The sequence below is a fragment of the Notamacropus eugenii genome, assembly GCF_028372415.1.
Source record: "Notamacropus eugenii isolate mMacEug1 chromosome 5 unlocalized genomic scaffold, mMacEug1.pri_v2 SUPER_5_unloc_4, whole genome shotgun sequence".
NCBI lineage: Eukaryota > Metazoa > Chordata > Mammalia > Diprotodontia > Macropodidae > Notamacropus > Notamacropus eugenii.
In genome coordinates this window covers 90,264-118,175 of record NW_027325105.1, presented here as the reverse complement: position 1 = coordinate 118,175, position 27,912 = coordinate 90,264, and the positions used below count along the sequence as shown (strand labels likewise).

General features: G+C 49.8%; 1 protein-coding gene and 3 non-coding genes across 5 annotated transcripts; all 4 read left to right on the top strand.

Moving 5' to 3' along the window:
• The first annotated feature begins 28 nt into the window (after positions 1-28).
• On the top strand, positions 29-14,850 carry RTN2 (reticulon 2). Of its 2 annotated transcripts, XM_072627761.1 has the most exons (10): positions 29-338; positions 1,332-1,376; positions 1,818-2,255; positions 2,494-2,763; positions 7,249-7,456; positions 8,220-8,358; positions 8,669-8,738; positions 8,819-8,865; positions 13,462-13,520; positions 14,222-14,850. In XM_072627761.1, exons 1-10 carry the CDS (start codon positions 305-307, stop codon positions 14,280-14,282), a joined length of 1,371 nt encoding a protein of 456 aa, XP_072483862.1. In that variant the 5' UTR covers positions 29-304; the 3' UTR covers positions 14,283-14,850. The 2 variants fall into 2 exon arrangements, with proteins under 2 accessions (XP_072483862.1, XP_072483863.1); XM_072627762.1 differs by lacking the exons at positions 29-338; positions 1,332-1,376; positions 1,818-2,255; positions 2,494-2,763 and adding an exon at positions 5,290-5,407.
• Positions 14,851-17,201: 2,351 nt separating this feature from the next.
• On the top strand, positions 17,202-17,288 carry TRNASTOP-UCA (transfer RNA opal suppressor (anticodon UCA)). Its single transcript has one exon. It is a non-coding gene; the product is annotated as a tRNA-Sec (tRNA).
• A 7,791-nt stretch (positions 17,289-25,079) lies between these two features.
• On the top strand, positions 25,080-25,166 carry TRNASTOP-UCA (transfer RNA opal suppressor (anticodon UCA)). Its single transcript has one exon. It is a non-coding gene; the product is annotated as a tRNA-Sec (tRNA).
• A 1,999-nt stretch (positions 25,167-27,165) lies between these two features.
• On the top strand, positions 27,166-27,252 carry TRNASTOP-UCA (transfer RNA opal suppressor (anticodon UCA)). The gene has a single exon. It is a non-coding gene; the product is annotated as a tRNA-Sec (tRNA).
• Positions 27,253-27,912: the final 660 nt, after the last annotated feature.

Here is a 27,912-nt window from a genome sequence, read left to right as displayed (position 1 = left end):
TCGCGCAGGCTCCTTATTTTCCCCAGTCCCCTCGCCCGTCTGTAAACTCGCGCAGGCGCGCTTGCTCACGCCCCCCAGCCCAAGCCCCGCCTCCGGCCCGGGGCTCGTGCTGCAGTCCCCCCACCCCCTTCTCTTCGCTCCCCTCGGTCCCAGCTCGGGGCCCCGCCCGCCCAGACCCCGAGGAGAGGGAGGGAGGGAGGCGGCGACGGTCTGCGGATGGCGGCGGCTGGGGCGGTGCCGGGGCGATGAGCACGAGGGGCCCCGGGCCCTGGGCGGCGCGGCCGGAGCGGGCCCGGGCGGGGCCATGGGCCAGGTGCTGCCAGTCTTCGCCCACTGCAGTGAGTCCCCCCAGTCCCTGGGGTAGGGGTGCCAATTCTAGAAGGGAGGGGATTCCCGGGGTTGATGGGGTAAGGACAAAGAAAGAATCCCCATCCCACAGCCAACTAATGTAGCTCTCCATGGGCCTCAGTTTCCCCCCTTTGTCAAATGAAAGGATTAGACTCGATGATCTCTAAGCGCCTTCCATTTTTAAACAGAACGGGCTATTGAGAGCCAGGCCCAGCCAGTAGAACGGAAAGGGACCGAGGGAGACCTGGCGAGACCCGGAGCTGTCCCCGAGCCGTGGTGCTGATCCTAGGGAAAGGCCTAGGATAAATGGGGGAGGGGAAGACTGCCATTCCCCGCCCCATCCCTCCCCCTTCTCCCTTTCCCAGGACTCCCTGGGACTAATCCCGGGCCACCGTCTCTAAGGGGCAGTCTCCTCCGCCCACACCTTTCCAGCTTTAGACAAGTGCAAGCATACACACACATACACACACACACACACACACACACACACACACACACACACACACACACATCAACACCGCCTCCCCTCGTCTTTCCTGATAGATTTGGAATTAATTTTTCTAGTATAGAGAAGGAAGTGTCAGATGCTTCCCACCTCTATCCCCTTTGCCAGTACAGAGACATCCAACGAACTGGATTCTGGTCCGGGATCAGTCTTTCCTTAAGAGTGCAACCTTGGGCAAACCTTCCTATGTAGGATTCCGTCTCCCGTCTATAAAATTGGAGAGGATCAGACGGTATCTAAAGTCCTTAACTATTCTGACATTCTGCTTTCTAGTCTCACTTCTGCACAAGGATTCTTAAAGGCTAAGATGCTGTGATTCTAAGGTTCTCAAAGTTTAAAATTCCCGAAGTCTAAATTTCTACAACTTTACAATTCTAAGACTCTAAAATTCCAAAATTCCAATCGTCCAGGACTGAATTTTGTGATTCTAAGTGTTTAAGATTTCCAGGCTGTGTCTAAGACTCTATTTCTTTCTTAGAAGAAGCACCATCCACTGCCTCCTCCACTCCTGACTCCACAGATGGTAAGTAGAGTCGACCTTCATTTCCTTTATGGCAAGGGCATTTCTGGGGTGCTAAATGAAGTGGGGAGTGCAAAAAGCTGCGAGGAAAAGTCGGTGACTCATGGTAAGCTCATACTTTCTAAGGAGAAATGAGAAGGAACCGCTGAGAAGGTACTGCTGGGGTGTGTGGGGAAAATAAAGTCAGCCATTTAGTAACAGTGCGGAGAAGACAAAGCAGGAGCTACTAAGAAGAAATCCCAACTCTGGTAGTAACCTGTTTTGAACTTGGGGAAGGAAACAGAGTCTCAGTTGCCTCACCTGTAAAAATGAAGAAGTGGGATTAGGTGATTTGTAAATTCCATTCCTTATCTAAAATCCTGTGAGCATGGGGGGATCTTCTGAGAGGAATCTGGAGTTTAGAGATGGTGGGTGACTGGCGCTAAGGGAACAGCGTCCTTCCAGGTGGCAATGACGATTCGGATTTCCGGGAGCTACACACTGCTCGTGAGTTCTCTGAGGAGGAAGAGGAGGAGACGACGTCGCAGGACTGGGGGACCCCCCGAGAGCTGACCTTCTCCTACATCGCCTTCGAAGCTGGGGGCAACCGTCGCGACTCCGTCCATCGCCGGCCTCGCCCTTCTGGCCGCTCTGAACCCCGTGAACCCGGTCCATCGGGTCTGGGAGACAGCTTGGAGAGCATCCCCAGCCTGAGCCAGTCTCCGGAGCCTGGACGACGGGCTGCCCAGGAAGGCCCTCCTCAGGCCGAACTGCAGCTCCGCCTGGACCAGCTGGCCTGGGAGTCGGGGCTGGCGGCTTCGGAGGACTCGGCCAGCAGCCCTTCAGAAGAGGAGGAAGAGGGCGAGGAGGAGGGCGGACCAGAGCCCAGACTGGATGGGGAAGGTATGCCGGAAGGGCACAATTGAGGAGGACGTTTAAGGTTTAGCTGAAGGTGGTTCGGGGTAAGATAGGGGAGAGGGGGCAGAAGCATGGATTCTTAGGAATTATTAGATTCTTGGAGAAGAGCGTGACTGAATCTAGGAAGGGAGGGGTCCCGAACACAGGGCAATCTTGGTGGGGGCGGGAGGTGCACCCTAAGGGGAAGCTCATAGCTTCCTTTCTCTCCTTTTTTGCCTCGAAGACTCGGAAGTGCCATGCCTCCCAGCTGACCCCTCGCTGCCTGAGGTCGGTTGGTCACATCTCAGCCCACGTCCAGGAATTTCAGCCCTCCATACCCACACCCCTTCCCCGCCTCTTTCACTGGGGTCTCGGGACTCTAACTCTTGGCGAGAGGAGGAAGATCCGGAAGAGGAGGGGGAGGTGTGGGGAGCAGTTCAGCGGGAGCCAATCACCGGGCAGCGCTTGGACAGCTCGGACCAATCAGGGATCACTCTAGAAATTCAGGTCCTAGGTAAGTATTTGCCTTTAACATCTGGTTGGTCCTGGGGAGGCGGGATTTAGAGACCTCGTCTTCCTGGAAGAAACAATGGGCGAAGAGAGATAGGGCATACTAGTACCCTGGCTTCTCCTGGACCAGGCTAGATGGTGCTTTAAAGTCAGTATTTATTTAGGGAGGCAGGGAATAGTGTGGACATGGTAGCGTGGCATCACTCAGGGAACGACTCAGGAAGACGACCGGGAGGCTGAAGAGGCAGCGTATGGGAGGGGAAATCCAGTCTTGGTTAAGGGTAGAAGGGTGGGAAAAATACTAGGGATGTGATTCCATTGGCCTATTTGTAGATCATCAACCCTCTCCATCTTGTACCCGTGTGCCCCAACTTCTACTCCATTTCCCTTCTCTTTTCCCCTTTTCCATTCCTCCTATCATCTATCTTTCCTAGTCCTCTCCCTCTCCTTTCCTTGTGCCCCTCTCCTCCCTTTCCCCCACTTCTCATTTAGCCAGTCAGTCAACAGCATTAATTCAGCCTTTACTATGTCCCAGGTACTAGGCTAAGAGCTGGGATACAGCAGAAGGCAAAAGAGAAAAAAAAAAAGTTAACTCGAGGGTCCTCCCTGCTGAGGGAGAAAACATTTTATAACCATCTATAGTCAAGTACAAATTAAACGGAAGTAGTCTCAGAGGATAGGGAGAGACCAGGAAAGGGTTCCCGTAGAAAGCAAGGTCTGAGCTGATTCTTTTTTTGCAGGGAAGGAGAGATAATCAGGGTTGGGTGACTTGCTCAGGGTCACACAGCTAAGCAAACAGCTGAGGTGGATTTGAACTCAGGTCCTTCTGACTTCAGGACTTGTGCTGTATCCACCGTGCCACTTAGTTGCCCCTTGAGATGAGTCTTGAAGGAAGCAAGGGAAGAGGTGAAGGTCATGGGGTAGAACCTTTTAGACATGAGAGCTGGACACTGCAAAATCTAGAAATGGAGCAGGTAGGTCAATGTCACTAGAGAGGGAAAAGGTATAAGAAGGACGGAAAGGTAGGAAGGGTAGCAATTCATGAAGGATTTTAACTGCTGCACAGAGGAATTTATATTTAATCAAGGAGGCAAGAGAGAGCCCCTGGAGTTGACTGAATAGAGAGGGAAGATATGAGGAAGACCTCGGCTTTAGGAAAATCAATTTGACAGCAGAGTGGAGGATGGTGGACTGGAGTGGGAAGAGACTTGTGGAAGGGTGACCAACCAGCAGGCTGTTGCTGCAGTTTAGATATAAGGTAATGAGGACCTGCACCTGGGTGGCAGCTGGGTGAGTGTCCAGGTGATATAGAGGAGAGGTGTTGGCAGGGTGGAAATGGCAAGATGTGACAACCAACTGGACATGGTAGGGTGAGAGTGGAGTCTAGGGTTACATTGAGGTGGCTTATAATTTCCTCCTTCCCTTTTCCCCCATTTATTGCCTCTTGCCTATCCTCTCCTACAGGGATCCCTCTACTGATTAATTATAAATAATCCCCACCCTCTTCACTGGTCCATTGGCGAGTTCCATCCAGCCCCATCCTCCCTTTAGTCTCCTCCAGTCGTCACTGGCCATTTTCCCCGCTAAGGGGCATTAGAGGAACAAGCATGTGTTGGTTTCAGATCCAGCACCCTCTCCCGTCCCCATTCTCCCTTATTTTATTACATTACGTAGCCCTTCAATGTCGCCATTGGTTAGTGGTGGATCCTGCCCCGTCCTCTACATTTCCCCATCTCACTTTTTTTTGGTCGTTGCTCCTTTTTTCGAGAGTAGCTAGTTATAAATAGAATTTATCCTCTTCTCCCCTTTCCCCCCAACTCTCCTATGTCCTTCCTTCCCCGCCAGGGGGCGGTAGAGCATCATTATCCCGCCTCCCCTGTTCTTGTTATCCCCTGATTATTGGTTGATTTTGTACAGACCACGCCCATTCCTTACCTCTCGCCCGTCATTGGACTGTTTTTCTCCTGTTCCACAGGCTGGATATAATTAGGATCCATCCATCCTGCCCTTTCTCTTTGGCAGTATCCCTTTTATTTCCTATCTTCACACCTAATATTGAGGCGCTGCTTCAGACTTCTCCCCTTAAAATCTTCTTCTTTGGGCCAGCCCATCCCCCGCCCCGCTCCATCAGTTAATTCTAGCTGAGCCACGCCCCCTTGGCGCCTTTCTCCGCCCCCGCAGAGCTCCCACTCTTCCCCTCCCACTGGCGGGTCTCTTTTTATTTCCTAAATAGTCCCGCCTTCCAAGTTTCCCCCCCCCCTTCCCATTTCATTGGCTGACTCCGAGAACTTGCCCGTCGCCATTGGCTGATTTAAAGAAGATCCCGCCCCTTTGGGTAGCTGCTCCCCCTTACCTTCTATGGGCTCCTCTTGCCTCTCTCCTCCTACCTAAACGATGCTGGAGTTCTGTTGGCATGACCCTGCCCCGCTGGGTTGTCTCACCATAAGCCTTTTCCTCGTCTCCGCTAGGGGGCCCCCGGGCGCAGCTATTGGTCAGTTTCAGAGGGCCCCGCCCCCTGCCTTGCCCCCTCCCTCTTTCCCTCCCTTTCTCCTCCGACCCCTCCCCCCTTGTTTCTTGGAGCTTCGTACCCCGAGGACCCGCTGCTGCTCCGCCCTGACCCCCGGCCGCCGAGATGGGAGGCAGCAAAGGTGGGGATGGGTGGGGGTCTGGAGGGGAGCATGGTCTGCTGTGTGAGTTTGGATGGGCCCTTGCCCCTCTTTGTGCCTCAGTTTCTCCAGAGGGAAACTCCTCCCCAAAGGAGGGGAGGGGTCGGGCTCTATGGTCCCTTGCAGCCCCGACGTCCTATGGCCCACATGGTGGAGGGAGGGTCCACTAAGTCCCTGGGGGAGAACCCTATCGAGGAAGAGAATGGGAAGAAAGGGGATCTCTTCTCAAACCCCTCACCAGGGCCATTCGGATCAGGGGGTCACTGGGCCCCTTTTCCCCTCGCAGAGAGACCCCATTCCCTGCCAGGGTGACAGATGGAGCTGTCACTCAGCGGGGAGGGAGGGAGGAAGGATTGGTTCCTGACAGCTGCGGGAATCAGACACCAGCTCCCCTCCACCGCTCCCCTGAGTCCAGCCTAAACTTAGCCCCCACCTCTGGCAGCCTCTGTCTCCCCACCCCCCACCCCACTGTCCTACCCTTACACCAGCCATGGGATTTAACAGACTTTGATGGTACTCCTCCCTCCCCCATTTCATGTCTGATCCTGGCTTAGTTTCCCCTCCCTGGGTCTCATTTTCCTCATCTGCAAAATTTGGGAAGTTGGTCATGCATGATCTGGAAGGTCCTTCCCAGCTCTGACATTCTGTGTTTTTTGCCCCCTTTCAGCTGTGATGGTCTGTTCCAAGCTTCCTCCTACTTCTGACATTCTATATTCTCCCAACTCTGCACTTCTCTGTTCTAAGGTCTCTCCCCACCCTGCCTTTCAATCTCTTGTGTCCTAAGGTCCTTTTCAGCTCCAATACTTTCTGTTCTAGGTTCTAAGTTTCTATCATTCTCTCTTCTGTGGTTCTGTTATGAAAGTTCTGGGTCTGGGAAGGGAAACAAGGTTGTGGATGGAGCACGTGGAAGACAGCCCTAAATGTTGTCTCCCCTTGTTTATAGTCCTATCATAGTGAAATAAGTGGGGTCTTAGGGAGGGGGTTCAGGAAGGGCTGGGGGGACTTCACAGCCACAGAATAGAAAGAGAGGAAGTAATTTAAGCCTGGGAGATAGAAGAATTGATGTGCTTATGTCCAAGTGGGGCTGGGGTTTGACAAGGGGGCAGGCTGCTGTCAGGGGTCGTGGGTAAAAGGACACTCTATTTGTGACCTGGGCAGAGTCACTAGCAGAGAGGGAAAGGGTGCTCTAGTCAGAATTTGATCCTGATTTGGACAGTAAATCTGAAGCGCTGGTCTTGAGATTGAATGGTATAGAGAGAGGGAGATGTGTGAAAGGTCAAGAGCCCTAGTCTGGGAGATGGGAAAACCGAATTCCAGGCCAGTTGACTCGTGTGACCTTCATCTTGTGGCTGTAGTTTCTCTAGTGGTAAAATGAGAGTTGGGAGAGAACTATGTGGTGTTTAGGGTCCCTTTTAGTTTTGTTTTTCCATGATCTATAATAGCCCCCACCTCTCGGGGTTGTCAAGAGGATCAAATGAGGTCATATATCTAAAACACTTTATAAAACTTTAAAATGCTATGTAAATGTTAGCTATTATTACTATAACTTCCCTCCTGTTCAGAACACAAAATAAGTTATTTTTAGTCATTCTACTCAGTTGTTATGAGATTAATCTTGGAGTGGGTCAGTTCTTTTCCCTGGGTCTCAGTTTACCTACCATGAAATAATGGGGGTCAGGCTACATAATATCTGAGTCCTCTCAACTCTGATGTTCTTTGATACTATATCACTCCAAATTGGGTCTCAGTGTTTGGTACAGCTGGGAGGGGTTGGGGACCTAGAGTTACTTTCTGAACCTCCCTCTCAACTCCTGTCTCCACAGTGGCAGAACTACTGTATTGGCGGGACACGAGGACATCAGGTGTGGTCTTCACAGGCATCATGGTCTCTTTGCTCTGCCTCCTACACTTCAGCATTGTCTCCGTGGTCTCCCACCTAGCCCTGGCCGTGTTGGCATTCACCATCTCTCTCAGGGTTTACCACAAAGCGCTGCAGGCTGTGCATCGGGGTGATGGGGCCAACCCCTTCCAGTAAGATACCCTTCAGCCTTGACCTTGACCTTCATTCCAACCCTGAACCTGATCCCAAGCCTGACTCTGCTCTTGACTCCACCCTGTACCGTGCCACTCCCTACCCACAAACCCACCTTAAATAGACATCCCTGACCTCTATTCCAACCAGAGCTTAAACCCTGACCCCCTGAAGTATCTGGGTCTCACCTTAGTCTTTTCCCATCTTCTGCCTTCATTTCCACCCCCTCTCCATGTCTCTAAGGAGCTGCTCAAGAGCCCCGGATTCTAGCCTTGTCTCCGTCCCTGACTCATGTTGTAACCCCAAGCAAGATAAGCAATCACGGGAACAGTGGTAGATCTGGAATCATGGGTTCAGGCTTCAAAGGACAGCTTTGACTTTTCTGAGCTTTGTGTGACCTTGGGCAAGTCCTTTTATCATTCTGAGGCTCTCCATCTTTAAAGTGAGGAGTTCTGCCTTGACAGTCTCCCACCCAGCTCTTATATCTTGTGTTTCCCCTTCTTCCTCTCCCTCCCTTAGGCTGATAAAGGAAGTGCTGTGGGTGGGAAGGAAAGATCCTGTACTGGCCCTTGGCGTGGTCCTGCTCTTAACCCCCAGGGGGTGCAGCGGAGCAGGATTGCCCCTGGGTACGGTCCTCCGTGGTTCCTCCTTCCACCGCCAGAGGGCGCTGCGGGGCATTGCCCCCCCCCCCCCCCCCCCCGCCTTTTCCAGTCCCAAAGTCTGGTTTCCCCTCCCCCTTCCCCTCCCCTCCCCTCCCCGCAGGGCTTACCTGGACGTGGACCTGAGCATGGGCCGCGAGCAGGCGGCGCGCTACGCCGAGCAGATCGCGGCCCGCGCGGTCTCGGGGGCGACGCTCCTGAGACACCTGTTCCTGGTGGAGGATCTGGTGGACTCCCTCAAGGTAGGGGGCCTACCCCCGCATCGGACACGGGGAAGTCCAGCCCGGAGCAGCCTCATCTGAAGGGGAGAAGCGCAGCCTCGCGTGCCTGCGGGAGGGGCGCTTACACGTGGTCGGGGGCGGGGGGCACCGTGGTGGGAAGGGCAGGACTCTAGGGCCTGCCTGTGCATGGGTGGGGGTTGGGGGGCACTGCCGGGTGAAGCCCACAGCCTCGGGAAGGACTGGGACAGCAGAGAGCACAGAACGCCTGTGGTGGGGAGAAAGGTTTAACGCCCCCCGCCAGGATCCCCCTAACCCCGGCTGTCTCCCACAGTTGGCACTTCTCTTCTACATCCTGACCTTTGTGGGAGCCGTTTTCAACGGGTTGACTCTTCTCATCTTGGGTGAGCTGGTGGGGAGGGCCACTGGGCAGGTGGGCACTGAGACCATTCCTCGGGAGTTATTTACTTCTGACTTTTTCCAGGTGTGATAAGTGCATTTACCTTCCCTTTGCTGTACCGGCAACACCAGGTGAGAAAGGCCTCAGCCCCCCATCCACATCTCGATGACCCCCATGCCAACTAGATTCAGGCAGGTGGGCAATGATGACTGACTGAACGACCGACTGACATTCATCCTAGCCTAGCACAGGCACTGGGGGAGTTTGACCCCCAGGTTTAGCCAAATGACATGTAAGATACCAAGCAACAATATTTGTTGCTGACATAGTGCAGTTTGGACAAACACTCCAACCCTATGCCCCCCCACCCCAGTCCAGCACCTGTTTGTCCTGGACGCACATCTCAGCCAGAGACAACCAAGTCAGCTGACCTTTGGGCTAAACTGAGTTACTTCAATTGGGCCAAGTCACACACCAGCCAGCCTCCCCTCACCCCCTTTGCTCCTTCTTTTGTAGGCTCCTAGGTCCTTAGAGTTGAAGGGAACTTGACAGGTCATAGGATTTAGGGAAGGAAAGTAATTTAGAGGTCATGCAGGCCAACCCCTTCATTTTACGGATGAGGAAACTGAGCCCCAGAAAAGGTAAGGGACTTGTCTCACATAGGTAATAAGTAGTAGAACCAGCAACCAAAACTCCAAATTCAGTACTGCAAACTCCCCTTTTACTACTCTCTGACCAACCTCCCCATAGCTAAGCTCTTTTGGACCCCAAGCTGGTTCTGTGCCCCAGTGACTTAGCTCTACCCCCCCCAACACGTACACACACATACACACACACATACACAGACACACATGTAGACACACACATAGACACACGTACACATACAGACACACACTCACACACAATATGATACAGACATAGCTGTGAGCTCAGCCTGGGTGCTGTCCCATACTCATACCCAAATAAGATCCATTGCCCTTTGTCTCTACCTCCAGAGCATGGAACTAAGTCACTCCACTCTCCTGCTATCAGTCAGTCAGTTAACAAAGATCTATTGAGTGCCTACTAAGTGCCAGATTCTGTGCTAGGGCTGGGGATAGTAAGAAAGGCAAAAACCAGTTCCTGCTCTCAAGGAACTCACAATCTAAAGGAGGAGACAATTATGACAAACAACTACATTGTTGTTCAGTTGTATCAGACTGTGACCGCATTTGGGGTTTTCTTGGCAAAGATACTGGAATGGTTTGCCATTTCCTTCTCCAGCTCATCTTACAGATGAGGAAACTGAGGCAAACAGGATTAAGTAACTTGCCTAAAGTCGCACTGCTAGTGAGTATCTGAGGCTAGATTTGAATTCAGATCTTCTTCACTCTGGTGCTCTATCCACTGCATCACCTAGCTGCTCCAAAATAACTGTAGAAACAAAAGATATACAGTATAAATGAGAGCTAATGAACAGAAGGTGGCAATAAGATGAAGGAGGACTGGGAATGTTTTCTTACAGAGGTGTAACTTGCGGGGAGACTTGGGGGGAGCCAGGGAAACCACAAGGCAGAGGTGAGGAGGGAGAACACCTCAGACATGGGGGACTTCCAGGGGAACTGCCCAGCTTCAGTAGATGGAGTGTCTGGGTTCAAGAAAAAATAAGGAAGCCAATGTCACTGGAACACAGATTGTGTGTCTAAAATAAGAAGGCTGAAGTGGTCAGAAGGGACCAGGCTATGGAAGACTTAGAAAGCAAGGGTATTTTATATTTGATTTTGAAAATAATAGGGAGCTACTGATGTTTATTGAATGAAGGAGTAGCATGGTCAGAATTGAGCTTTAAGAAGATAAATCCACGATCCTAGTCTAAAGTTCTTTTGTCCATTCCCTTAATTTGACAAAAAGGGCAAATGAGTCTTAAAGAGGTCAAACTTTTCCTCCAACGTCCCAGATAGAGCAGTGGGTAGAGTATGGCACCTGGAGTCAGGAAGATCTGAATTTAAATCCAACCTCAGTCACTTACTAGCTGTGTGACCCTAAGGAAGTCACATAACCTTTGTTTGACTGTTTCCTCCGCTGTAAAATGGGGTTAACAACAGGGTTGTAGTGAGGATCAAATGAGATACTATTTGTAAAGTGTTTGGCACATAGTAGGCACCAAACAAATGCTTATCTTTCCCTTCCCCAGTGCTAGTAATATAACCAGAACTGAAACCCAGGCTTCATGAGTACAGATGCAGAGTTCTTGGCGTTCACTGCCCAATTTAACGCAGCAGACCTTCGGTAGGGCTCTGCTGTATGTGGAGAACCTGTGCTAGGCACCGAGGATACAAAGATGAAATGAGACTCAGTTCCTCCTCTCAAGGAGGAGCTAATTGAAGGAGGAAAGATTCCAGGTGAGACTTGTACATTATGAACATAGTAAAAATGACAGACAATTCAGAGCAAAGGGAAAATCCAGACAAATGACCACGAGGTGGCACCAAAGTGCCTAGAGTGCTGGCCCTGGAGTCAGAAAGACTCACCTTCCTGAGATAAACTCTGGCCTCAGACGCTTACAGGCTGGTGACCCCAGGCAAGTCGCTTCACCCTGTTTGCCTCAGTTTCCTTATCTGTCAAATGAGTTGGAGAAGACAATGGCAAACCTGTCCAGTATCTCTTGCCAAGGAAACCCCAAATGGGGTCATAAAGAGTCAGATACAACATGAAAGTGGAGGTGAGAAATGAGAGGAGAGAGACTACTTTTACAGGGGTGGGGAAGGGATTTCAGGGAGGCCTTCCTGGAGGAGAGGACCTCTAGGTTAGGCCTAGAAGGAAGCAAGAGGTGGAGATCGAAACCATTTCAGGCTTAGGGAAGCAGTGTAAACAAAGACATCGAGATGGCAAAAGACAGGATGAGAAGGTGGGACTGGTCCAATCATTGTCCTTGGATCAGGGATCACAGATTTAGGGCTAAAGGGGACCTCACAGGTCATAGGGATCATAGATCTAGAGCTAGAATGGACCTCAGAGTGATGTCTAGTGTAACCCCCCTTTTATTTTTATTTTTTAAAAATTATTTTATTTGTTTTCAGGGTTCTACAATCACTTCCATATATCTTAGATTTTTTCCCCCTCATTCCCCTCTCCATTCCTGAGACAGCATACAATTTAATATAGGTTCTACACATACATTCCTATTGAATACATTTTCACCTCAGTCATGTTGCATAGATGAATTCAGATGAATAGGAGAAATCATGAAAGAAAACAAAGCATAATACAGAAGAAAATGGTCTGCTTCATTCTGTGATCAAATCCCATAGTTGTTTCTCTGAATGTGGAAGGCAATTTGCCTCAGGAATCGACTGGGAATTTTTTTAAGTCCTTGCATTGCAATGAAGTAAGTAATAAGTCTGCCAGAAAAATTCCTCACACACTGTGGTTGTTGCTGTGTACAAATTTCTCCTGGTTCTGGTCCTTTCACTCAGCATCAGTTCACATAAGTCTTTTCAGGTGTCTCTGAAGTCTTCCAGTTCATCCTTTCTTATAGCACAATAGTACTCCATTACATTCATATATCACAATATATTCAGCCATTCCCCAATTGATGTGCATCCCCTTGATTTCCAGTTTTGGGCCACCACAAAGAGATCTGCTATAAATATTTTTGTACATGTTGGACCCTTTCCCATTTTTATGATCTTTTGGGGATTAACCTCCCTTTTTAACAGATGAGGAAACTGAGGCCAAGGAAAGAGAAAGATATGCCCCAACTCACAAAACTGATTAAGCACTGCAATCAGAATCTCTGACACCAAAGCCAGCACTTTCTCCACCACAACACTCTTCAGTATGTGATGGAAAGAGAAAGAAAAGAGTGGTGGGTGTGAGATTAAGGAGACAAAGACTCAAAGATCTGGCAAAAAAGTGTGAATTTGTTGGGGGAGCCCACAAATGTTTTAAACCCCATGGAATGACCTCGTTAGAGCTCTGGTATTGGAAATTGACCCTGGTAGTGTGTGAATGATGAAGTGAGGCAAGGACAGGTTGACTAGTTAGGATGTTCAAATCTTCCAGACCTGGGAATATTAAAGCTGATATGGACCTTAGAGAATAGAATAGATTTAGAGCCCCCTTAGCTCACTGAGGCAGCCCCACTAGAAACAGCCTTACTTGCTGACTGAAGAATCCTTTCTTCAAACATCCACCACTACTGCATGAGATAAATAAGGTCCAACTGACCTTCATACCAGCCACAGACACTGAAGATGACCTTGTCTGCATCATTTAGATAATTTCCCTCACCACTACCACCACCACCAGGGACAACTGACGTCCAGGGCTATCTCCACTCACCTTTACCTCTCCCGACCCACTCCATCCCACAAGCACATAGCTGGGGCATAGTGGACAGATGTATATCAGTTCCCCAGTGGTTATATCCTAAAACAAACCCAGCTCCAGAATTTTGCATATAATTGTTTTAAAGAGAGGAAGGAAATCCTGGATTGGGGTATGCCATGGTTTGGGGGTTGGGATGCATGAAGACCCAAATAGCTGGAAGGAGAATAGGGGATTCATAGACTTTGGGAACATTGTGGAATTAGGGTCAGCAGGAAGTGAGCAGCTCTCTTTCCCAAAAATATTCACTGCTGGGGGCCTTCAGTGAGTGCTTGTGAAGGTGGATTGGAGAGACTCCTTGGGGTAAAAGGGAACTTCTCTTTCCACCCCCAAGATAACCCTTTCTCCACCTCCTTTAGGCCCAGATCGACCAGTATGTTGGGCTGGTGAACAGTCAGCTGAGTTACATTAAGGCTAAGTGAGTATTGGTGTGTCTGTGACTCTGGGAAGGGCAATGAGGCCTTTTGGGTGGATCCAAAAGCTTTCTCTCTCTTCACTTGGTCCCAAATTCCATCCCCATCCTTACTCATCCCTTTCCCCAAAGAACTGGTGGACACCTCCTGTTTCCCCACTGCAATTCCAACTACAACCACTGAGTGGCAGGAATGGAAATGCACCTGGACCCTGCTCCAAGCTGGGGCTGGGAAACAGGACACTAGCAGTGTAGTTAGCCATAGTTTTGCCATTGACTCACCATGTGACCTTGAGGCAAGTCCCTTCTTCAAATCTTTAAAATGAGGGGACTGGAAGTGATAATCTCTGAAATCTCACTGACCCCTGATATTGTATGTTCCAATGCCTCCCCCAGCTCCCATATTTTTTGTTTTAAAGGCCCTTCTGGTTAACTCTGATAGTCTGTGTTCCAAGACCCCTTCCTGCTCTGACTTTCCACATTCAGGAGTATCTCCCAGCCATGATAAGCTATGTCTCATTTTTCATGATCCACCTAGTTCTGACATCCCATTTTCTTTCCAGTAGGGTCATACTCACCCACCCCACCTCTGACATTCCCTGTTCTAAGGAATCTGCCAGCTCTGATTATAATATCTATGGGTATGTATGTATATCACATATCCTAATGAAATCTCTTGCTTCTCATGTTCTCCACTGTTTCTGCAGGATCTATTCAAAGATCCCAGGGACTGGGGCCTCTGCAAGTTCCAAAGCCAAAGCGGAATAAGCCCCTCTTCAGGCCATCCCGGGACCCACCTGCCCACAGCACCCCAGTGCCCTCTCTCAACTACCCTGCCTGCCCCCCTCCCTGCCAGCATCCCCAGTCCTGGATCATAGGCACAGGCATACACACACAAACACATACATACATACACACACAAACACACACACACACACACACACACACACACACACACACACACACACACACCTTCCAGCTCTGGTGAACTTAGCCAGGGCCTCTCCATGCTCAAAGACCCAACTCCCTTTCATCCCTGCTCCCCCTTACACCCCATGGCCTTCAGGATGATATGCACCCATCTGGGAGTCTGCCCGTTGTCCCTGGGTGCCTAGAAAGGCCAGAGACTTGTAGTACCCTAGACAGGGCAGCTGCCCCTGATGCCAGGAGCTCAACCCTGTTGCTCCCTATCACCCCTCACCTGAGGGTGTTGTGGTGTGTATAGGGGGTGGCATCTCCCCTTCTGCCCCCCTGCCCCTACCTCTGGGGCATTTCATGGGGTTGAGGAAAGAACTGAGCTTGGGTTTACACTTTAATAAAAACTTGTGGAAAACAAGTGGACTCAGCTAGTCATTTCCGCAGTCAACAAACATTATGGGTCAAAGTCTCCCTTTCCCTGTCCTGCTGAGTCAGTGACCTGGAGAGCTGCTATAAGAGAAAGGCTTTGTGCTCTAAAGGAGGGAATTTCTGGAAAGGAGAGGCAGGGAACTGAACAGAACGGACATGGCCTCAGGCCTTAGAGGACTAGGTTCACATCCTGCCCCTCATTACCTGGATGGGCTTGTCACCAAAGTTCTCTGATCCCCAGTTAAGTCACATGAAAAATGAAGGAGTGCCTTCCAGCAGTCGCTCTATGATCGTATGACCTCCATTTGACTCGATAGGTCTTAGACGATCTAGGTTCAGATCATGCCTCTCATTACGTTGATGGCCTTGTCACCAAAGTTCTCTGATCCTCAGTTGAGTCACATGAACAATGAAGGGGTGCCTTCCAGCAGCTGCTCTATGATCCTGTGACCTCCATATGACTCCCTAGGTCTCCAAAACTGTGTGACCTCAAGCAACTCACTTTCTCCTTTCTGAGTTTCAGTTTCCTAATCTGTAAAATGCCGTAATAATACTGATGATACGCCCTACCTCCCAGGGCTGCTTCGACAAAAGCATGTCCTAATTCCCTGAAGAAATGGGAGACCTCGACGGGCAGCACCATGGAGAGAGCACTAGGGAGGGAGGACACTTCAGATTTGGAGATTGTGTGACCTCGGGGAACTCTTTGGAGTGTGGGGGGACCAGGGTGTGGATCAGCTCCTCTCCTTTGCAATAAAGGGATTAGACCAGTGGACTTTAAGTCATTCTAGAATTACTTTGATTTCCAAACTAATCCGTGCACAAGGAGTTACCTTGCTGTCTGTCGGGCTCTGTGGAGTTGGAATCAGGTGGAGATTATAACCAGTCAACTGTCTCCCTGAGGTCTTATATTCCTGACCAGGGTTGTTTTTGTTCCCTAGGAGAAAGCACACGGTTCGCCCCGATGTCACTAGGCTGCTGGGAGACTCAGGGGTCGGGGGCCTGGGGGGCCTGCAGTCTGGAAGAGTCGGAAATGTGGCCTCAGATTGTTACTTTGTGACCCTGAGTAAATTATTTCGTCCCTGTTTGCCTCAGTTTCCCCCCAGCTAAATGGAGATTATAATGGCATCTATGGGGAGTGTTGTCCTGTGCTCTGTACTTAGTTTCTGTCTTTAGTCGCTTCCCACCCGTCTTTCTGGAGACCCCCAGATATCTGTGGATACATGTCAAGAATCCGTGAACCTAAACAGGGAAATAGCTACGCCTTGGTTTCAATAGAAGAGGTTGCGTTTTCAAGCCTCTCTTGTATTTTATTCGCTGAAAGCACAATTCTGAGAAAAGGTATCCATAGTTTTGCCCGGACTGCCCTGCAGAAAGGGTCAAACCCACCCAGAAAGGTGTGTGTTCCAACACACAGGAAAACACATTGAGATTCCAGAAAAGGAGAGGGGTTATGCAAGGTCACAGCTGGTGGGGAGCAGAGCCGGCAGCGCAGGGTAGGGAGCCAGAGAATGTTCTTGAGCTGCAGAGGGACCGCGTGGAGGTGAACCTGAGGTGGCCACGAAGGTTGCAGACCAGGGAGTGGCGATGGCGACAGTCCCATCTAAAGCCGCAAGATGTCGCCCGAACCCCGCTCTTTTCACCCCGGGAGAGCAGGTGCACAGACCGCAGGGGGCCGCGTCTACTTCATGCCCGGACCCTCGGGCTTCTGGGAGGGTCCCGGAGAACTGGCTTGGCGTTCCCAGAGGGCGGATGCGCTTGTGAATGGTCCAGATCCGCTGCTCCACAGGGTGACAGTGCACGCCCTGGGCACCGCGGGGTGACCTTGGGCCAGTGGCTGCCCCTCTCTGAGCCTCAGTTTCCCCGTCTGTGAAGTGAGGTGGGGTGGGGTGGTCCAGCTGAGCTGTCGGGCCTGTCTACAACATCCCGGGCACTCCTCGGGGCCTTTGCAACCTTGGCTTGGAAGGAAACCCCTGGAGGGAGGGGGAGGCTCTGAGGGCAGCAGGGTGTGTGGGAGGAGCAACCCTCGCCCCGCCCCCGTTTCACCGGCATCCCTGGGCAGCAGGGAGGGAGACCTCTAACGCCTGGCACACTCCTGTTGGAGAGTATCTCCCAGAATTCTCCACGCTATGCAAATGAGGAGATGCTTTACGGTACTGGCTGTTTTTCTCACTCTCTCAGGAAGCAGCGGAAAAAATATTTGGAGAAAAATTAAGTGTTGGAATTAAGTTATAGACCACTGAAATTTTATGTTCAATCGCCATAAAACATTTCGCACCTTCATCTTAATATGATGACATTATGCTACTTCATATACCTTTTCACAGAGCCATTGTTTCCGCCCGGATGACCCTCAGTGGTCTGGGGTGCAGGCTTCAAACCTGTAGCTGTCTAGCGACAGAGTGGTTCAATTCCACCTTCCGGGCGGCCCTTGCCTCTCCCTTTTTGCCCAAACCTAGGTATCCACACCTTCCTCTTGTCTCCTTACTTTTCCATCCAACCACACCAACCATCCCTGGTCTCCTCGTGCCATCTTCAGCCAAGCGCCTTCAGTGTGACCTTAGCAATCTCAGGGCATGAGACAAAAGGGCAAAGGAAGACATGGGGAAAGGGCAGCCTGATGGGATTTTTGGCCCCTTCCTAAGGCCTGGAGGATCTGACTTGGGGAGGGAGCAAAGGGGGATCCCTCCTGGATCTGTCTCATTGTCCTATTGACCTCTCACGGATACTTTGAGATCACCACGACTGATTTCCAAAAAGACATATACGTATTTTAAATCATAGGTGGTCCCTCTGGACTTGGAGACAGAAAGTCCTGGCTTCAAATCTTTCCTGGAACACTTACTCTGAGCCCCTGGAAATCACTTACTGTCTCAGAGTTATCATTTGCCTCAACTGTAAATGAGGAAATCTGCAAATGTAAAAACAAAAAAACAATTAGATGGGGGAGGTGGGGGTTGCAGAAGGAGGGGAGAAGGGGAAGAGAAAGGACCATGGGCAGGCAGAGAATGGAGTTGGGTATCTAGCCTTTTTATATCATCCCAGTGACAAATAGGTTGAGATATAAGGTCTCCAGATTTAAGAAGATGAGGTATGGGATAGAGTTACGGCTTAGATGGATATGAATGGGGAAAACCCAGGCTGGACACTGAATCACCTAGCTTTCAATAGCAATGGGTGCTTTGAGATTACTGTCTTCCAACATCTCCTCCCCCCAAAGCTACCACTAATTTTAAGCAACGCAGTAGAAGGCGTAAGTCTGCCAATTCGGTTACCCCAAAGGGCAGAAGCCTCAGCAGTGTAACTTCTCCCCAAAGATATCTGGTTCATTTTCTGGACGAGATAGGGGAGAAGTTGACATCCTAGGTTGGGGGTTTAGGGGGTGGAGGAAAAAGAAACCCAACAGAGAAGGGCAGGACATAGGTCATCTAAAGAACTCTGTCTTGCTTCTTGGATGAAACAGAGGAAGAGTATATTAGCTTTGAAGGGACAGGATAGGATAGGAGACCCACTCTGGGGTAAAGGGAAACATTCCCTTCATTTCTCCTCCCCCCTCCCCAAGGGAGATTGGGGACTGGGCTGGACTGTGCCTACCCTGCTCCAAGACCTCCTTTTCCAGTATAAATACCTCAGCTAGGGATGAGGATGAAAGGTGAGTCACTACCAGGCACAGTGCATAGAAAGTTGGCCCTGGAGTCAGGAAGACTCACCTTCCTGAGTGAAGCTCTGGTCTCCCACACTTACATGAGGGGTGACCCTGGGCAAGTCGCTTCACCCTGTTTGCCTCAGTTTCCTTATCTGTCAAATGAGTTGGAGAAGGAAATGGCAAACCTCTCCAGTATCTCTTGCCAAGAAAACCCCAAATGGGGTCATAAAGATTCAAACACGTCATCCAAGTGGAGGTGAGAAATAAAAGGAGAGAGATCATTTTTGGAGGGATGGGGAAGGTATTTCAGGGAGGCCTTCCTGGAGGAGAGGGCCTCTAGGTTAGGCCTAGAAGGAAACAAGGGGTGGAAATCGAAACCATTTCAGGCTTAGTGAAGCAGTGTAAGGAAAGACATCGAGATGGTGAAAGACTGGTGGGACTGGTCCAATCATTTTCCTTGAATCAGGGATCACAGATTTAGGCTGAAGGGGACCTCACAAGTCATAGGGATCATAGATCTACAGCTAGAATGGATCTGAGAAGAATGCCTAGTCTAACCCCTTTTTTTATTTTTATTTTTAAAAATGGTTTTATTTGTTTTCACTGTTCTACAATCACTTTCATGTATCTTAGATTTTTCCCCCTCACTCCCCTTTCCCTTCCTGAGAGAGCATACAATTTAATATAGGTTCTACACATACATTCCTATTAAATACATTTTCACCTTAGTCATGTGACATAGAAGAATTCAATTGAATGGGAGAAATCATAAAACAAAACAAAACATAATAGAGAAGAAAATGCTCTTGTTCATTCTGTGATCAAATCCCATACTTGTTTCTCTGAATGTGGAAGGCATTTTGCCTCAGGAATCTATTGGGAATTTTTTTAAGTCCTCGCATTGCAATGAAGTAATAAGTCTAGCAGAAAAATTTCTCGCACACTGTGGTTGTTGCTGTGTACACAGTTCTCCTGGTTCTGCTCCTTTCACTCAGCATCAGTTCATATAAGTCTTTCCAGTTCTCTCTGAAGTCTTCCTGTTCATTATTTCTCAAATTGTAATATTATTCCATTACATTCATATATCACAATTTATTCAGCCATTCCCCAATTGATGGGCATCCCCTTGATTTCCAGTTTTGGGCCACCACAAAGAGAGCTGCTATAAATATTTTGTACATGTGGGACCCTTTCCTATTTTTATGATCTCTTGGAGATTAACCCCCTATTTAACAGATGAGGAAAATGAGGCCAAAGGAAGAGAAAGATATGCCCCAACTCACATAGCTGGTTAAGCACTGGAATCAGAATTTGAGCCCAGAATCGCTGACACCAAATCCAGCACTTTTTGCACCTCATCATACTTCAGTATGTGAAAGAAAGAGAAAGGAAAGAATGGTGGGTGTGAGATTGAGAAGAGAATGCCTCAAAGACCTGGCAAAAAAGTTTGAATTTGTTGCGGGAGCCCACAAATGTTTTAAACCTTATGGAGTGACCTGATCAGCGCTCTGCTTTAGGAAGTTTACCCTGGTAGTGTGTGAACAATGAAGTGAGGCAAGGACAGGTTGACTAGTTAGGATGTTCAAATCTTCTAGACCTGGGAATATTAAAGCTGTCATGAACCTTAGAGAATAGAATAGATTTAGAGTCTCCTTAGTTCACTGAGGCAGCCCCACTAGAAACAGCCTTACTTGCTGACTGAAGAATCCTTTCTTCAAACATCCACCACTACTGCATGAGACAACTAAGGTCTAACTGACCTTCATACCAGCCACGGACACTGAAGATGACCTTGTTTCCATCATTTAGATAATTTCCTTCACCACCACCACCACCACCACCAGGGACAACTGACATCCAGGACTATCTCCACTTACCCTTACCTCTTCCCACTCACTCCATCCCACAAGCACATAGATGGGGCATAGTGGACAGATGTACATCAGTTCCCCACTGGTTATATCCTAAAACAAACCCAGCTCCAGAATTCTGCATATGATTGTTTTAAAGAGAGGAAGGAAATCCTGGATTGGGGTATGCCATGGTTTGGGGGTTGGGATGCATGAAGATGCTGATAGCTGGGAGGACAATGGGGAATTCATAGACTTTGGGAACATTGTGGAATTAGGGTCAGCAGGAAGTGAGCAGCTCTCTTTCCCAAAAATATTCACTGCTGGGGGCCTTCAGTGAGTGCTTGTCAAGGCGGACTGGAGAGACTCCTTTGGATAAGAGGGAAGTTCTCCTTCTACCCCCAAGATAACCCTTTCTCCACCTCCTTTAGGCCCACATTGACCAGTATGTTGGGCTGGTGAACAGTCAGCTGAGGTATATCAAGGCTAAGTGAATATTGGTGTGTCCGTGGCTCTGGGAAGGGCAATGAGGCCTTTTGAATGGATCCAAAAGCCTACTCTTTCTTCACTTGGTCCCAGATTTCATCCCCATCCTTACTCATCCCCTTCCCCAAAGAACTAGTGGACACCTCCTGCTGCCCCACTGCAATTCCAATTACAACCACTAAGTGGCAAGAATGGAAATGCACCGTGACCCTGGTCCAAGGTGGGGCTGGGAAATAGGACACTAGCAGTGTCATGAGCCAGGGTTTTGCCATTGACTCACCACGTGACCTTGAGGCAAGTCCCTTCTTCTCATCTTTAAAATGAGGGGATCTTCTCTGAAATCTCACTGACCCCTAACGTTGTGTGTTCCAATGCCTCCTACAGCTCATATATTTTCTGTTTTAAGGGCCCTTCTGGTTAACTCTGATAATCTGTGTTCCAAGACCTGCTCTGACTTTCCACATTCAGGAGTCTCTCCCAGCCATGATAAGCTATATCTCATTTTTCATAATGTACCTATTTCTGACATCCCATTTCCTTTCCAGTAGGGTCATCCTCACTCACCCCAGCTCTGACATTCCCTGTTCTAAGGAATCTGCCAGCTCTGATTCTAATATCTATGTGTATGTATGTACATCACATATCCTAAATAAATCTCCTCTTTCTTCTCATGTTCTCCACTGTTTCTGCTCGATCTATTGAAAGTTCTGAGGGACTGGGGCCTCTGCAAGTTCCAAAGCCAAAGCAGAATGAGCCCCTCTACAGGCCATCCTGGGACCCCACAGCACCCCATTGCCCTCTCTCAACTACCCTGCCTACCCCCTTCCCTGCCAGCATCCCCAGTCCTGGATCATACACACACACACACACACACACACACACACACACACACACACACACACACACACACACACCTTCCAGCTCTGGTGAACCTAGCCAAGGCCTCACCATGCTCAAAGACAGAACTCTCTTTCATCCTTGCTCCCCCCCCTAGCCCTCATAGCCTTCAGGATGCTATGCATCCATCCGGGAGTCTGCCCATGGTCCCTGGGTGCCAAGAAGGGCAGAGACATATAGTACCCTAGACAGGGCATCTACCTCTGATGCCAGGAGCTCACACCCTATCATTCTTTACCACCCCTCCCTTGAGGGTGTTGTGGTGTGTATAGGGGGTGGCATCTCCCCTTCTGCCCCCCTGCCCCTACCCCTGGGACATTTCATGGGGTTAAGGAAAGAACTGAGCTTGGGTTTACACTTTAATAAAAACTTGTGGAACACAAATGGACTCAGCTAGGCATTTGGACAGTCAACAAACATTATGGGTCAAAGTCTTCCTTTTCCTGTCCTGCTGAGTCATTGACCTGGAGAGCTGCTATAAGAAAGAGGCACTGTGCTCTAAAGGAGGGAATTTCTGGAAAGGAGAGGCAGAGAACTGAATAGAAGGGACATGGCCTTAGGTCTTAGAGGATCTAGGTTCAGATCATGCCTCTCATTACGTTGATGGCCTTGTCACCAAAGTTCTCTGATCCTCAGCTGAGTCACATGAAAAATGAAGGGGTGCCTTCCAGCAGTCGCTCTATGATCCTATGACCTCCATTTGACTCCCTAGGTCTTAGACGATCTAGGTTCAGATCATGCCTCTCATTACGTTGATGGCCTTGTCACCAAAGTTCTTGGATCCTCAGTTGAGTCACATGAAAAATGAAGGGGTGCCTTCCAGCAGCTGCTCTATGATCCTGTGACCTCCATATGACTCCCTAGGTCTCCAAAACTGTGTGACCTCAAGCACTCACTTTCCCCTTTCTGAGTTTCAGTTTCTCAGTCTGTAAAATGGGGTAATAATACTGGTGATATGCCCTACTTCCCAGGGCTGCTTCGAGAAAAGCATGTCCTAATTCCCTGAAGAAATGGGAGACTTCGACGGGCAGCACCATGGAGAGAGCACTGGGGAGGGAGGACACTTTGGATTCTTGGTTTGCTGATTGACTTTGTGACCTCCGGCAAGTTTTTAACAATTTTCAGGGCATGAGGCAAAAGGGCAAAGGGAGGCATGGGGAAATGGCAGCCTGATTTGATTTTTGGCCCTTTCCTAAGGCCTAGAGGATCTCACCTGAGGAGAGAGGGAAGGAGATCTCTCCTGGATATCTTTCATTTTCCTATTTACTTCTCACAGACGCTTTGAGATCACCAGAACGAATTTCCAAAAATATATATATATATGTTGTAAATCATAGGCGGTCCTTCTGGACTTGGAGACAGAAGTCCTCGGTTCAAATCTTTCCTGGGACACTTACTAGCTCTGTACCCTTGTGCAAATCACTTGCTGTCTCAGAGTCTCATTTTCCTCAACTGTAAATGAGGAAATCTGCAAATGTAAAAAAAAAATATTACTTGGGGGCAGTGGGTGTTGCGGAAGGTGGGGAGAAGGGGAAGAGAAAGGACTTTGGTCAGGCAGAGACTGGAGTTGGGCATGCAGCCTTTTTGTATCATCCCAGTGAGAAATAGGTTGAGAGAGAATCGACCCTGAAGAAATGGGATTCCTCGACAGGCAATACCATGGAGACAGTACTGGGGAAGGAGGACCCTTCTGATTCTTGGTTTCCTGATTGGCTTTGTGACCCCCATCAAGTCATTGGGAGTGGCGGGGTGTGGATGAGCTCCTTGCCTTTTCAGTAAAAGGATTAGACCAGCAGACTCTGAGTCATTCTAGAATTACTTTGATTTCCAAACTAATCCGTGCACAAGGAGTTCTCTTGCTGTCTGTCGGGCTCTGTGGAGTTGGAATCAGGTGGAGACTGTAACCAGTCAACTGTCTCCCTGAGGTCTGATGTTCCTGACCAGGGCTGTTTTTGCTCCCTAGGAGAAAGCACACGGTTCTCCCTGATGGCACTAGGCAACTGGGAGACTCAGGGGTCGGGAGCCTGGGGGGCCTGCAGTCGAAATCTGGCCTCAAATTCTTACTATGTGACCCTGAGTCAATTTTTTAGTCCCTGTTTGCCTCAGTTTCCCCCCTGTGAAACGGAGATCATAATAGCTTTGATGGGGAGTGTTGTCCTGTGTTCTGTACTTAGTTTCTGTCTTTAGTCGCTTCCCACCTGTCTTTCTGGAGACTCCCAGATATCTGTGGATACATCTCAAGGATGCGTGAACCTGAATAGGGAAAAAGTTACGCCTTTATTTCAATAGAAGTGGTTGCATTTTCAAGCCTCTCTTGTATTTTATTCACTTAAAGCACAATTCTGAGAAAAGGTATCCATAGGTTTCCCCTGGCTGCCCTTCAGAAAGCGTCAAACCCACCCAGAAAGGTGTGTGTACCAACAGACAGGAAAATACATTGAGATTCCAGAAAAGGAGAGGGGTTATGCAAGGTCACAGCTGGTGGGGAGCAGAGCCGGCAGCGCAGGGTAGGGAGCTAGAGAATGTTCTTGAGCTGCAGAGGGACCGCGTGGAGGTGAACCTGAGGTGGCCACGAAGGTTGCAGACCAGGGAGTGGCGATGGCGACAGTCCCATCTAAAGCCGCAAGATGTCGCCCGAACCCCGCTCTTTTCACCCCAGGAGAGCAGGTGCACAGACCGCAGGGGGCCGCGTCTACTTCATGGCCAGACCCTCGGGATTCCGGGAGGGTCCCGGAGAACTGGCATGGCGTTCCCAGAGGGCGGATGTGCTTGTGAGTGGTCCAGATGTGCTGCTGCGGTCGCTGCTCCACAGGGTGACAGTGCACGCCCAGGGTACCGCGGGGTGACCTTGGCCCAGTAGCTGCCCCTCTCTGGGCCACAGTTTCCCCGCCTGTAAAGAGAGGTGGGGTGGTCCAGCTGAGCTCTCAGGGCCTGTCTACGACATCCCGGGCACTCCTCGGGGTCATTCCAACCTTGGTTTGGAAGGTAACTCTGAGGGCAGCAGGATGTGTGGGAGGAGCAGCTCTCGCCCCGCCCCGTCTCACCTGCAGCCCGGGGCGGGAACCGGACGGAGCCCTCTAACGCCGGGCACACTCCTGCTGGGGAGTCTCTCCCAGAATCCGCAGCGCCATGCAAACGAGGGGAGTCTTTTCGGTACTGGCTTTTTTCGTACCTTCCCAGGAAGCAGACGAAAAACCGTTTGATGGCAAATAGGGTTCCAGAAATTTCTGATATTGCACGAAATCTATACTCTAAATACTCAGGCAAGATTCCATACCGTATTCAAAACATATTTTGCTTTGTAGGCTTCATATAGGCTTTAAGAGGACCTCGCTTTTCGCCCGGATGACCCTCAGTGGTCTGGGGTGCAGGCTTCAAACCTGTAGCTGTCTAGCGACAGAGTGGTTCAATTCCACCTTCCGGGCGGCCCCTGCCTCTTTATTTTTGCCGAAATGTGCGTATCCACACCTTCCACTCGTCTCCTCACTTTTCCCTCCAACTATACCAACCATCCCTGTTCTCCTCGTGCTATCTTCAACCGAGTGCCTGCAGTGTGACCTTAGCAATGTCAGGGCATGAGGCAAAAGGGCAAAGGAAGGCATGGGGAAAGGGCAGCCTGAGTGCATTTTTGGCCCTTTCCTAAGACCTGGAGGATCTGACTTGGGGAGGGAGCAAAGGGGGATCCCTCCTGGATCTGTCTCATTGTCCTATTGACCTCTCACGGATACTTTGAGATCACCGCCACCGATTTCCAAAAAGACATATACATATTTCAAATCATAGGTGGTCCCTCTGGACTTGGAGACGGAAAGTCCTGGCTTCAAATCTTTCCTGGAACACTTACTCTGAGCCCTTGTACAAATCACTTCCTGTCTCAAAGTCTCATTTACCTCAACTGTAAATGAGGAAATCTGCAAATGTAAAAACAAAAAACAATTAGATGGGGGAGGTGGGGGTTGCAGAAGGAGGGGAGAAGGGAAAGAGAAAGGACCATGGGCAGGCAGATACTGGAACTGGATATGCAGCCCTTTGATATCATCCCAGTGACAAATAAGTTGAGGTATCAGGGGCCCAGACTTAAGAAGAAGAGGTATGGAATAGAGATAGGGCTTAGATGGATACGAATGGGGAAAACCCAGGGCTGGGCACTGAATCTCCTACCTTTCAGTAGCAATGGGTGCTTTGAGATTACTGTCTTCCAACTTCCCGTGCCCCCAAAACTACCACCAATTTTAAGCAAAGAAGTAGAAAGGGTGAATCCGCCAATTCGGTTCCCACCAAGGTCGGAAGCCTCAGCTGTGTAACTTCTCCCGAAAGAGAGTTGGCCCATTTTCTGGTCGAGAGAGGGAAGAAGTTGGCATCCTCGGCTGGGAGTTTAGGGGGTGGAGGCAAAAGAAACCCAATAGAGAAGGGCAGTACATAGGTCATCTAAAGAACTCTGCCTTGCTTGTTGGCTGAAACAGAGGAAGACTATATCAGCTTTGAAGGGACAGGATAGGATAGGAGAGCCACTCTGGGGTAAAGAGAAACATTCCTTTCATTTCTCCTCGCCCCTCCCCAGGGGAGATTGGGGACTGGGCTGAACTGTGCCTACCCTTCTCCAAGACCTCCTTTCGCAGTATAAAAACCTCAGCTAGGCGTGAGGGTGAAAGGTGAGTCACTACCAGGCACAGTGCAGAGAGTGCTGGTCCTGGAGTCAGGAAGACACACGTTCCTGAGTGAAGCTCTGACCTCAGACACTTCCAGGCTGGGTGACCCTGGGCAAGTCTCTTCACCCTGTTGGTCTCCGTTTCCCCCCGGTGAAACGGAGATTATAATAGCATCGATGGGGAGTGTTTTTCTGTGGTCCGTACTTAGCTTCTGCGCTTAGTCCCTTCCCACCCGTGGTTCTGGAGACCCCCCAGAGATCTGTGGATACATCTCAGTCTGGGCCTCAGTTTCCCGGTCTGTAAAGTGAGGTGGGGTGGGCCAGCTGAGTTCTCAGGGCCTGTCTCCAACATCCCGAGCATTCCTCGGGGCCTTTGCAACCTCGGCTTGGAGGGAAAGTCTGGCGGGGGAGGTGGCGGAGGGAGAGGCTCTGAGGGCAGCGGGGTGTGTGGGAGGAGCCACCCTGGCCCCGCCCCCTTGCCACCTTCAGCGCGGGGCGTGAGGCTGACTAGCTCTCCAACGCCTGGCATACACCTGTAGGCCAGTCTCTCCCAGAAGCCTCCGCGCTATTCAAAGGAGGGGAGGTTGTGAAAACTGGCTTTTTTCATACCTTCCCAGGGAGCAGAGAAAAAAACCATTTAGCAGCAAATAGACATCCATAAGTTTCTTATATTGCAGTAAAATGTGACAGTAAATACTCAGAAAACATTTGCCACCCTATTGAAAATATTTTTCGGTCTGTAGGTTCCATATAGGCTTTAAGAGAACCCCGACTTTCGCCCGGATGACCCTCAGTGGTCTGGGGTGCAGGCTTCAAACCTGTAGCTGTCTAGCGACAGAGTGGTTCAATTCCACCTTCCGGGCGGCCCTTGCCTCTCCCTTTTTGCCCAAACCTGGATATCCACACCTTCTTCTCGTCTCCTCACTTTTCCCTTCAACTGCACCAACCATCCCTGGTCTTCTCGTGCCATCTTCAGCCAAGTGCCTGCTCTGTGACCTCAGCCACCTTGGTTCCCCTGCCCTGGGCCTCACTTTCTCTGTCTGTCGGATGATGGAGTCAAAATGGCACCACTCAGGCCAACACCAACCAGCCCAGCCCCAATCCCTTCCTGGGGTCAGATACAAAATACAAAAAATCACAAATAAAGCATTGGGTATGGGAGTTGGGGGAAAGGGGATGGCAGGGAGAGCCCCAAGAATATGTGCTTGGCGGGAGTTCTTCCCAATCAAAACTCACACACACGCAGAAGGCCTGAAGGAAGGAGGGAAGGACAAATTAGTCTGTACCCTGATTGTCCAGCATTCACTTCAGCCACATGGTCTGTGGGTCTGGAGGGGGCAGGATTAGAGCCAGACACAGGCGCATACATGCATACACATACACACATACCGTATATATATAATATAATACGATATGATATGATATAATATATAATATACTATAAAGTCATGTCATGTAACATAATATAATATTATTTATACATATATATATTTATACAGAATACATATAATGCCTTTCGGAAAT

What these genes read in the sequence shown, in the direction of transcription:
- RTN2 (XM_072627761.1), top strand. Translation starts at nt 305, where the DNA reads ATGGGCCAGGTGCTGCCAGTCTTCGCCCACTGCA. An exon ending in CACTCCTGACTCCACAGATG is followed by an intron (nt 1,377 to 1,817) that starts GTAAGTAGAGTC and finishes GCGTCCTTCCAG; the next exon opens with GTGGCAATGACGATTCGGAT. An exon ending in GCCCAGACTGGATGGGGAAG is followed by an intron (nt 2,256 to 2,493) that starts GTATGCCGGAAG and finishes TTTGCCTCGAAG; the next exon opens with ACTCGGAAGTGCCATGCCTC.